The sequence below is a fragment of the Amyelois transitella genome, chromosome 3, assembly GCF_032362555.1.
Source record: "Amyelois transitella isolate CPQ chromosome 3, ilAmyTran1.1, whole genome shotgun sequence".
Taxonomy (NCBI): domain Eukaryota; kingdom Metazoa; phylum Arthropoda; class Insecta; order Lepidoptera; family Pyralidae; genus Amyelois; species Amyelois transitella.
Genome location: NC_083506.1, coordinates 8,149,744 through 8,162,535, shown reverse-complemented (window position 1 = coordinate 8,162,535; position 12,792 = coordinate 8,149,744). Strand labels below are relative to the sequence as shown.

Genomic DNA, 12,792 nt, shown 5'->3' with positions numbered 1-12,792 from the left:
GTTGACAAAGCATAGGTTGTATTAGATAAGTAAAGGTGAAAAAAAAAAATATATTTTTTTTTATTTCTATATTTTTAAACAATAAAGTGTAATTATTCATTATTACAATTTGATATGTGTGAAAAAATCTACAACGTCTTTAACTTTAATTTAACAATGTGATTTAGATATTTAACCAAACTATAACCAAAATTTTATAGGTATATAATATAATATAAATAATTAATTGATGAATCAATTTTGTCAATATTATAGAAAATATTACATTTCAGTAAACAAACAAGGTAAAAAAGTGGTGTATTTAGTCGAGCTATAATCAAAGATAGTCAAATTACACAAACAATTATAAACGAAACACTGATAGAGATTTCTTTGTGTTCAAAATCCCTTATTGTAATTTGTACTTTCACTAACTAAAAAGTTGTATCTTTGCAATTTTCCTTAACGAATGTATTTTAATAAATTGGTCATTGATAAAACTACTTTTAAAAAAATCTCCATTCCAAGATACTACCTGTTATTGTTCAATATGGATAGATAGTAAATAATTCATATTACTTAGTAAAATAAATTTTATTTATTTTCATTTACTTAAATTTTATGTTTTTTTATCATCGGCCGAACTCGCACTGTAGAAAAATCAACTCCATAAGGCAAAAAGCAAGGACTCTGTAATTTTACGTTGTAATTTTATTAAACATACGTCAAATCTCAAGCTGATTTAATACACCATTTTCTTACACAGGACAAGTCATAATTTTAGTTGTTAATGTAATATAAGTCATTAACGTATAACTTATATAATGTGGTATTCATAATAATATAAAAATAGGTAGATATCGGTAAACTATTATCACTGGAATATAAAAAGTAATAGTTTCAGAATTCTTGATAATTTCATAATTACTTTTGACTATGAGTGCCAAATCTATTATAGAATAAAAATTTTAATACTACACATCTATCACAGTGGCCAGATCATTACGAATTGCTACATTTCATGGCGATTTTTCAATTAGGGTGTACATTTAACATATTATTGCACAAAAGAGCGTATAAAATACCTATTATCATAAAACATTACATTGATGTCTAATATTTTGAATGACATTTATAATATTTAATAAATCTTCACCGAAAATTATGTTCTAAAAAATTTATGACACAAAATCAGCTTTCATATTTTTGTTTTTTCATATAGAGTATTGTGCGGCTATTATATTTTATTGAATGTAAAATTTTATACCATAAATACCAGAAAAACCATTAGTTTCATAATAATCGATTACATACATTACAAGCATATTTATTTATACTTACACATGGTCGAAAATTTCCTAATTATCTTATCTTAATCACATAAGATACCTATATAAAGAAATTTCTAATGATACACGAATATCTAATTCTTATCTTTGGGATAATTATCAGTTGGCGTATCTATAATAATTTGAGCTTCTTAACAAGAATATAACCGCGAACATTATGATAGGAGAAATGGCACTGTACACATAAAGTACACAATCCCTTTGCACGATAACATAGTGTTAATTAATTAAGTAAATTTGTATTTATGTGTTTATTAAATTGTAGGGTTGCCACTTAAAGAATTAACAAAAGAGCATGAGAATAAAATGAAAAATAAATAGTATGAGTAATCGTGCAATGGAATCTTGGAGAAGTATAAAAATGAAGTGTAGTATATGTCACTGGAAAATTACAAGAACCGCAAGTATAAACTTCCTAGTGAATTTATTAACTTTCGTAGGACTCTAAACGAAAGATGATTTGTATTATCTTACGTCTACATTATACTACAGTGACATATACTTATATATAAATTTGCCTGACATGTCCGTTATGTTGTGATAAATAAAAAAAAATATATAAAAAGGAACGTCATGCAAAGTACAGAGTAGACATAATGTCTACATAGACATTTAGATTCAGTTTTTCTATATCAAAATTATTATTACATTGCCTTTGTTTAGTCTAAAGAAGTCAATGTAGACAAAATGCCCTAAGAAAGGGTTAGGAGAAATATCAAAATAATTAATAAATTAATAAATGGTGCATAAAATAAGAAATACAAAATACGATGGATTACATATATTAAATATTAAAGGCATACTCGTATCGTTTCATAGACTTTGTGTAAATAACGGTTTCAACATATTTTCAAGATAAACGTTTACATAATGTATGTAAATAAAAGGACTATTATGATGGCTGTAGGTATGGTAGTAAGGTGAAGTTTATATCTGTTTAATTTAAATTATCTTTTCTAACATTTTTGGGAATACATAGTTTTATTTGTCTAGCTTAATTAACAAAAAAATAAAGTCTATTAACGCCATATGTGCAATAAAATTCATGCAAAAATTTTCTCAATCTCACTACTACAAATGTACAATATTTACAAAAACTAATATATTTTTATCAGATTAAATATGTTCCTCATTCGTCATCGTTTAGTAGATCAGTGCAGGATTTGGCTTTGGTAGATCTGAAAAAAATATAATAATCAAATTAAATTACAGTTATTCTCTTTTTATTATTACAGGAACCAACTGACATTTAATTTATTTTTTTTATGCATTTATAACGAAGGTATGTGATTGCTTATCATGTGATTGTTCGAATCACAAATGTTATATTTAATACCTACAAGATTCAAGCTAGTATTTTTTTCAATAGTATAGCGCAAAAAAATAACACAACACATCAACAAATTATATTGTTTAAATTTTGTATTCATTGTCTCTAGAATAAAAATAGTACGATAAAGAGCAAGGAAATGGAGGATACTTAAATAGCTCTTAAATATAAGAAGTATTTACTATTGACACTCGTATGGACATAATGCTAATAATGTTACAGTATTTGTATAATTAGCTATTCGATTGCAATTAATTTATGTAACTGACTGCTACATTAAACACACGCAATGCGTGGAAAATACACATTCAATACAATCATTAAGTAAACAAATATTTAGCCCTGTGTTATTTTTACTAATTATTTTACCTAATTTAATATATTAAATAATTATAACAAATGACTATTTGCCTTATATACCTAATAGCTGGAAAATAGTTAATAAAAAATTAACAAAATAATTAAAAAAATTTAATTTATAAATAAAAAGACCTAATTTAGGTGTAGGTTTACTTACTGTGAATTCTTAACCCGTCGACAGATCCTCAATTCTATGCAGCCAGTGCGCACTGCTTTGAAAAGGGCCAACGCTTCCACATGAGCTAATTCGTGACATGCGTGTCCGTTCACTGCCAATACCTCGTCACCTGGAAAATATTGTCCAACTTATTAAAAACTGGATTTTTTTCTGGTTTTGAAAATTATGCACCAAGTCAGGTTAAGATTAACTTTTAAATAAATATCATCAGGTTAAGAAAAATAAAGCCTATCTTGATTTCATCTTAGTGTATTGCCGATTTTCTACAGGAATTGTAATTAATTAGACAATGATAAATAACTTGACACTCGTTGCCACATTAAATAACTTTCCTGTTAGGTACGCTTCTGTTTTGTATAACTGGTTTTATAGTCATGAAGAACTACTTATAAAACATTGCAACATTGTCAGACTAATTGTATAAAAATACCAGTCCACCTTTTGATTTAAATGACATTGACTTGTCACCTCTCATTAATTTTAACTTTAATACTGTTTATTTTAAACACATTTAAATTAAAAGAATTGGATACAAAACATTATACAAAGTAAAAACTGAGCATAATTTTTACAAACAAATTCTTAGAAACTTGATCTTAAGAAATTAATCGGCTCAGGCATTGTATTTGTTTAAAAAAATCACCGGGTATGTAGCTATTCATCAAACCAACTATAACAAACATCATGCCAAATAATAGTATTTTTGTAAAAAAATAAACAATCATATCATGCACATTAACAATTCTACTAACAATGGGCCGAGTTGATGTTATGCACTTTGTTAATACTAGTATAGCGAACACAATACGTCTTCCTATTCTTATCAAATTGCATTCCTAGGGACTGGCTACGATAATCAGTCCTAATACAATGACTATAGCATAGAATTCTTTCTGCGATAATTTCATCAATTGTAGTTTTAAGGCTCACTGAATTCGAAATAAATAATAACATGCAGTAGGTTAGTCAAGAAAACATACAAACCTGCTTTTAAACGTCCATCGTCGACTGCCTGCCCTTGTGGGAGGATGCTTTTTATGAATATCCCGAGAGGCCCTCTAGGAGAGTCGCGCCCTCCCACAATGGTAAATCCGAGCGGTTTCTTTCCGGGTCCCTTCTCAAAATTTATAGTATGGTAAGTGTGTGTCGGTGCTCGCGGTTTTCTCGGAAGCGTGCAGAAGTTGGCCGCATTCTGTGTTTGTGTTTCACACTCACTGTTATGTCGTTCATTATGACGATCGGCACAGTCCGGCACATCGACATCCACAACGTCACTAGCACAACTAAGAGCAAGTTCGTCTTTATTGGCACCACCGTAACTCACAACCTGCCGGCGTAGCAGCTTGTTATTCATGCTGCTGTAACTCGCGTTCTGGCCTTTGAGGAAATGCGTGTGCGCACCCGACGCATTGTCGCTCGCCTCGTCCGCAGCTGATAGCGCGCTGCGATTACAAGCCGACTCGTCCTGCGACCGCCGTCGGTCTATTCTGACGTCATATTTATCAACACGTTTTTCCTTTCCCAATATTATTGCGTTCTCGTAATCAACAGAACTCTCCCGCATCAGAGTTTTATTTTTTTGAAATGTGCCTCGTTTCTTAACCTCAGGTTTATCACGCTGTCTACAGATTACAATGTCGATTTCAGATGATCCTGATTTGAGAGCTTCCTTTGCCTCACTCATGGTCAGATCTCGGAGTCTCCGTCCATTGACATTTACCAGTTCATCACCAATGCGTAGTGATCCTTCTCTGAAACATTAAGAGTGCAATGAAGCATTTCTTTATCTTAATACAAAAAATAAAGGTGCAATTAAATATTCTATCCTTTCTAGTCTAATTTATTTTGTCATTATCTATATAACGATACTCGTTCAGATACACTTGTACTATTTTATCGCTAGATAAAGAGAACTCTATACTGAAATATTTTTAAAATGTAAAAAAGGAAAGCTATTTTGTAATGAAGCGTCCTGAGAGTTTTTGATAATTAATAAGGCGTATAATAATATTTTAACTATGTTTGCAAAACAAGCAAAACGGGGTAAGATAAAATAAATCAGTCAACATTGATAAAAGGCAACTTATATTGGTGCTGAAAGTTTATCATTCTACAATTTAAAATAACTCAAAACTGCACTGTTAACATTATTTTTTAAAGAATATAAATAAATTTAAACTTACTTTTCAGCCAGTCCTCCAGGTACGACATGAGCCACTAAATATCCAATATGACCTTCATCAGACAGCTTTGTTTTCGCAATAAAGATACCTAATTCATCAGTGGGATTTCGTCTTATTATCCTGACAACCTTGAATTCTGATGGAACTTTATCCAATTTACCATCTTTTATTGGTTTCCTGCAAGGTGGTATGGGTGGTATACCTGTTTCTCCTAAACTTACATCCCGCTGACGCATCTTTTGTTTCTCCGTTAGTTGAAGATATTGCGGTTCGGTATCATTATTATTCTTTGGCATTCGCCGAAGGATTTCTTTGCGATCTAATGATAAGGCTCTTTGGGTATGACGTGGTTTATGTCTAGGACAATCATTTCTTTCTCTACTCATTCTGCCAGAAGCTCTAGGTTTGATATAACTTTGGTCTCCTGATACACTCCTTCCATGACAAGGTACAGGATTTACATGAGATGCTGAACTTTCACATCTTGAAGACAGTCTATCACTCTCAAATATTGACGATGCCGCAGACTCATTGACTAGAATACCTGAATCCGCATCTTCACAGTCTTGTAATAAAACGTTCTCGTCATCACATGACACTTGGTAGACATCGTCGTGAAATACAGAACTCTGGCCTTTTTGAAATTCTTCCAAACCTGGTAAAGCTCCGTAAGAAAAACTTCGTAGTTTTGCCTTAACACCACCCCTTTTCTTTCGACTTTTATTAATGCTAGCTGTTTTTAATATATTATCGCTGCTACCCTTAATATCCTCATCATTATCACCATTTTGTTTATACAGTTTTGAAAGAAATTTGTTAGAAGACTTCAAATATCTGTCAGACATAGCTCTTAATTTAGCAGAAAGACAGGAACTTGGCCCAATGGTATCTTTTTCATCTTTGATCTTAAATTTATCAGTCTTTTTTTGAGCTTTCAATACAATTGGTACATTATGGGAATCGTAATCATCATTAAAAATTTGATCGCTTGACTTAGAAAGTTTTGTACCAGATTTAGGTATCCCATAATAACGATCACATTCAGACCCAGAGCTGTAGCATCTGGTGCCTCTATTTGTAAATGATTTTCCTTCTCTCCAATTTGATTCTATCGGACTGGTTAAACTTTTTGCAAAAAACACATCGTCATCGTAATTTGGCATTTTAACCCAAGGATTTTTATTTTCGAATTCTAGGTGGTTTTCAGGGTAATTAATACCAAATCGGCACTGACCTTCCTCTGCGTGACCAAATCCACTGCAATCACTTCCAGAGGTGGAAGCGGCATCGTCTCCATGCCTCAAAGGTCCGCTAGATTTAAAACAAGATAGCTTGGTATTTTTTACTTTATCGAGCAGTGGATTGCGCTTTTCTCGATAAACCATGTACTCTTTCTCTAAAGAGCCTCCGCGGTTTTTGCAACTAGCGTTATAACTTTCCTGTGGTGAGGTCAGACCGTTGTGTAGTGATATGCGACTGTTGACTGGGGTTTCACCGCTTCGAGTTTCTTGTGGCGATTTTTCGACGATTATTATCTGATCGCTGAGATTGTAGAAATTAGTTTCCACCGAGCTGCCGCTACTTTTTCTTTGGGCGTAGCGAACTGGGGACATATCTGCAAGGAAATGGTTTAAAAATGTATTTTAAATTTGCAGTTTAATACTTATTTACATAAAAAAAAAATTGCCGCTAAATGATCATGAAATTTGGTAAGTATAATTATGTGTACACAGGCTAAACACGTCTTTGCCAATAGTTACAAGACTATTTAGTTCTGTTGTTAAGCTAGATATATTATATGAATAAATAAAATAATAAAAATGTTTTTATTCACTCCACAGTCCAAATTGATGTAGACGAGAAAGTAATTACTAAATAATTAAATTGTCTTTTAATGCAAGAAAAGTAACAAATTTTTTTAGCGTGCTATGGAACTATTACAGCATTTTTATCCTTATAGGTTGCAAATATTAAATACTTGCCTATTCAAATATGAGACCCATATAAGTATACATTTTAACATGATGTCTTGCTTGCGTGCCATTGCAAAAAATTATTTAATATTCGCGACATGCCGCATGGCAAGAATTAAGTGAGTGATTTTTCTGTTTATGCCTATTGAATATGTTTCTATATTCACACAATAAAATATGTTTCATACTATATTTATAATCACGTCTATATTTCTGGCGAGGTAGACAAAGACAACAGTCCAAGTGCAAGCCATCAGATTGTGGAATTCTCTTCCTGAATCTATTCGGAAGGCGCCTAATAGATTTGTATTCAGGGAGCAAGTCCATGATCTTCTTTTTGACCAGTAGATTTCCTTAAACTTTACACAATCATCCAATGTATGTAGTATATGTATGTTTATTTTATATGGAGTATATATATATATATAGTCATACTTATGTTTGTAATATATTATATGCAAGTGTATTAAGTAACCTATTATTATTTATATTTATATAATTTTTTTTTACCGTTATCGCACTACCCGTACTTCCATCTCAGTTTGGTCCAAAGGTTCGACTGGCAGAGAATGCCTTGTGGCATTAAGTCCACCTGTTGTACATTTTACGTGCATGAAGTTTAAATAAAATAAAAAAAAAAACAGTCTTGAAAAGACTGAAAGACCACGTTCAGCTGTATGTCTTTATGATTGAATTGAGATTTAAATAGTAACAAATTGCTAACCTACAAGAAGAATCCCAAGTTTATAAGCCTTTCCATAATAGGTATCTTTATTGTTTTTATGAATGACCAATTCTAATTTTATACAATGTTCAATGAGATTTAAAAAAATAATACTTATGTACTTATCGTAAATTTATATGAATTCAGCATTCAATTAGATAGTTGTAAAAGATCACAATTTCTTTTTTATAATTGTTCATTGGCTACACAGGCATTTTTGTTTTTAGATACACTGTTCAGTTTCTGTGAGTTAGTCACAGAGAATTTACAATTTAAGTTACAGGAATAAATACATTTATTGATGAATTATTACAAAATCTGGCCTATTATATATAATTTTTAAATTTACTAAGTGCCTGATAGTCAGCAAATTGAGATTTGATTAAATACTTTTAAAGGTGTGAAAATAAACCTATAAATTGTTTGTGTATATGTGTTAGAAACCAATATATGTGTTATTCAGATTTTAAGGTAGGAACAAATTAATTAGTCAAGAGAAATGTGCGTGCACAGAGACATTACCATACAGAAACTTCGTGAGTGAAATGCATATGGAAATGGTAAACATTCGCTCAATTCATTTTTGTTCGTGACAGATAATAACGACTATCGTGTTTTTTTTACGGCAAAGTTATAAAAGGTTTCAGATTTGTGTTTATTATAGTCTCTCATAATTATATTAAGAGCTTAAGTTACGAAAGTTAAACTTATATAGTAGATACTAAATACTAACGATAAGGATAGACATTATTGCTTTAAAAAAATAATAGGCGCAATGCTTTCCTTGTCAATGTTCGTTAATTAAGATAGTTACTATATGTTTGCTATTTTCTAAGGCTTGATTGGTAGATAATTAGCATTTAGTTCGCTTATTGTAATTTTAAGGCTCAATAAAGTTTAAAAATAAATGAATAAAATCATCCTAAGCTACCTTCCCTTATAATTGTTGAACGGATGATCTCGCAATCACTTTTTTTCACTTACGTGTAACTTGTAATTTTCGTTCCTCTATTATAGGGCCAACCCTTAGAAAGTGACATAAAATTGATTTATTTTGGTGGAAATAATATAACATATTTATATTAATAATAATGTAACATAAAAAAATTTTTTGTGTTATTTCCAATAATATAAATCGCAAACTTACGTCACCATAATAATCTTTAGCTTTCTTTAGTAGTAGGTACAGCTACCTCTATCAGTAAAATTTTCAGTCGTTGAACTTTATTTTAGCTCAGTTAGGTATTTAGTCGGTAGAAGCATTTAATTATAGCAAATTATTATTCAAGGTGTCACAAGGACAGGTTACGAGAAATAAATCAAAGCAAACCTCTTTGGTGGCTCAAGGTAAGCTTGACTTGCTTTCTCATTCAAATACATTACCTACGTAAATACTCCTGAGCATCGCATGACACTGCGCAAAATAAACTTAATGAATTGAGTGTGCAGATTTAATGGGATTTAAAATACTATGCTATTTGGCTAGTTTTACGTAGTTTATGAATTTCATTTATTCAATTTTATATTTTCTAAGAAATTTAGTTTTCAAGACCGTTTAAATTAATTCCTTATATAAACAGTAGGTCGTGCTGTAGTCGAAGGGAACAAAGGCCTATCCTATTCTGAATGTAATACTATGAACTAAGTCTTTGAATTTTATGGTATTCTATAGAAATTATACTATTTTAATTAGAAAAGTATAGCTTTTGATATATGTATGTATATTTCATATGTGGTTAGATTTAGCTTAGATTTATTTAGTATTTACGACCAGCAGTTAGGAACTTTAGAAGTGGTGAATCTGGTTATTGTGACGTGACGTTGCAAGTTGACAACTGTGACACAATCATCGAACGTTTTATTTACTCATGCATCTCAATTTTGAGATTTCTAGGCTAGCTTTACATCTGCGCCGAAAATTGCATACGGTAAGCTCAGGAGATAGCTGTGCCTTGATAAATAAATGAGAGATGGCCCAAGTAGGTATCTCATATACCTTGTGTACGATGCAAAATGAAATCACACATACACATCATTCCTATTGTTTCAAGTAGAAGAAATGCATGAGGCATTTCTTTTGTCTTAAATGTATTGTTCCGATTTTATTTATTCTATTGATGTTCATAGTATACTACTGCGTAGATTAGCTCACCAATGCGAGACGGGCGTGTGGAGCGTGGTTCGGTTTCTGGCGACACCGCTAGCAGCCGCGGCGGCTCACCTTTCTTGAACCACCGCATCCTCTGCTCACACCATCGTCAACCTTCCTGAAACAAACAAGATTGAATGTTGTTATATCGTCATAATTAACATACATATGTATATCAACCCTATTTTGTTCAGGTGTAGGCAGAGACTGTGAATTTCCACTTGATACAACCAAGACGGTTGTAAACAATGTCGATTTCCAGGATTTCTTGAACATGACAGCCGAGAGCCGTCACTACTATTAGTATTTTTAACATGGGTTTATGGGTTTAATATACTAATCCTAGCTTCCTTCTTTCAACTAAAACCAATAGTTTCTTCATACTAGCAAAAGATGGCAAGGAGAAAAATTACATTTTACTCGTAATGATACGCTCGCCACCCGCAGTAAGTTAACGTCCCGTACTTAAAACAGATTTATAGAATGAGTTGAGGGTGAACAAGGTGTTAGCAATTCGTACTTTTAGTACAAGGACAAACATACTCCTGACAGGTTTCTTAACCAGTCAGTCTCCTTATGCGATCCGTATGTGTACTATTTGTAATGCAATTTCTTCATATAACCTGTCTGTCGCCGGTATTGCCCAAGCCTTGCCATTATTGATTATATTACGAATAATTTTAAGAAGTAAAAAATTTGTGATGATTGTAACTTGAAAAAAAATTACATTTGATCTCGTTAACCTTTTTTGATTGCAATAAATTGTGAAGTGAAAATATGAAAGTAGCCTCTGCCTTCTCCTCCGGGAAAAAGTCGTGTTTTTATGTACTCTATGTAAGTTAAATATAGGTTTGTTGTTCACAAAATAAGCATTGAGGTCCTGTACAAATAAAGTTTTTTTTAAACTTACCTACTTAAGACAAATAACACATTTACACCTTACAAATATCAAAAAGATTGAAAATTAAAATCATTAATGCTAAATATATATATATATACATAATCATACAAAAGAAACCAGAAAATATTTCGGTTAATAAAGAAATTGCAATTTCATCAGTACAATAAATTTCAAGAACATTCGTTTCTCAAGAAATATCAGTTTCCAGAGAAAAAAATATTACATCATTATCTGCACAATGGTATTGTGAAGCAAGTCACAACAACGTCACTAATTTGTTAAAACTTCACGACTAGACATCCGTCATTGATATCGATAGAATCGAAACCCATTCGATTACGATCACGTAACAATATCTAACCTTGTCTTGGTTTGGACGGAATGGCATAATCAATTTCAATGCTTTCGTTTTGAAGTAACTGCACAAGAAAGAACGTTTTTGTTTTATGATATCGAAGATAATACAAGTAAGTCTATCTATGAATAAACAGAATTGGCGGTTGAATTGTAAATCTTTTCTTCAAAACTTCTATAATATTATAAAATTATAACGATAGTTTCCTGCCCGTTAATAATTCTGCACAAGCAATTTGTTTATAAAATATTTATCTTCATAAATAAGATTAAATATTTTTTAAATTGCTTTAAGTCATATATTAATGTTCTAAAACTTATAGTTTAAGTTTAAGCTTTAGTTTGAACTTAAAATTTTAAATCAAAGCATCTGAAACTTAATCAAAATTAATGCAAACATCTAGTTCTGTAAATAATTGGTTGTAAATCATTCATAAACAATCAATAACCGAAAGCGTTACTAAAGGATTTATGCTTCGGCCTTTCCGCAAATAAATTAGTTGTGTTGTTAGTGATAAGGATTATAGGTTATAGTAATGTTTAATTGACTAGCATATAATTAGTTATAAGTTAAGCTAATCAGGTTTCCTGCAAGGTTACGAAGATCAGACGGTTGTCGCTTTGTGTATAAATCTAGAAGTAAACCTAGTAAGTAGATTGCTGTTTAATTAAAATCGTAATGTTCTGTGTTAAACATTTTTTGTGATTTTGTCATTGACTGTACCTACTGCTCGCATGTCTGCACCATTTTTGTTATTACCTACAGATTTTTTTCCGCTTCAACCTTGTTCTCGAAAACGTGCTTGTTCAAAAAATTATATTCTTTTATGTAGTTGACCTCATAGGTTGAAAAAACTTAATTTGTTCTATGAAACGCATATACCCAAGAGCAGATTAATAATATTTTAATTACCGCAGTAAGTCCTTTAAAAGCATTTCCTTATAGAAAACCTGCTATTGAGGTAATCCTTGTGTTTTCCGGAAGTTTCAACTAGTGAATATAAAATAGACATAAAGTACATATTTCTTTTTTTAATTTGAATAAGTCCTAGAGTATCGATTTAATTATATATAAGAACGCCTAAGAAAAAAAAAACATAAATCCAAAATGTTGTGGAAGATTCTTACTAAGGTTCAATTAAAATTATTTGAGCTTAAGATAATACTGCATTGAGATGAAAGACAAATACATATAATGATTTATGCCATACAAAGCGAGAACTGCTTCACAATTTCAGACATAATTATAAAGAAGTTCAAGTGAATCATTCAAGTGAATTCCAACTCGCTCTAATAGTTAAAGAACAATGGG

The 12,792-nt window shown here is 31.2% G+C and overlaps 1 protein-coding gene across 4 annotated transcripts in view; it reads right to left on the bottom strand.

Annotated features, from left to right (window-relative positions):
- Nucleotides 1-107: 107 nt before the first annotated feature.
- Nucleotides 108-12,792, bottom strand: part of LOC106137829 (uncharacterized) — a 39,464-nt gene continuing 26,779 nt past the window's right edge. For 3 of the 4 annotated variants that reach the window (XM_060950127.1, XM_060950118.1, XM_060950114.1), the window contains exons 2-6: nucleotides 10,229-10,343; nucleotides 5,380-6,994; nucleotides 4,181-4,947; nucleotides 3,176-3,305; nucleotides 108-2,506 (exon numbers count right to left, since the gene is read on the bottom strand). In XM_060950127.1, the coding sequence (XP_060806110.1) occupies nucleotides 2,458-2,506; nucleotides 3,176-3,305; nucleotides 4,181-4,947; nucleotides 5,380-6,994; nucleotides 10,229-10,316 (2,649 nt within the window). In that variant the 5' untranslated portion in view covers nucleotides 10,317-10,343 and the 3' untranslated portion in view covers nucleotides 108-2,457. The remainder of the gene's footprint in view (nucleotides 2,507-3,175; nucleotides 3,306-4,180; nucleotides 4,948-5,379; nucleotides 6,995-10,228; nucleotides 10,344-12,792) is intronic. The other variant, XM_060950123.1, reaches the window with a different exon arrangement.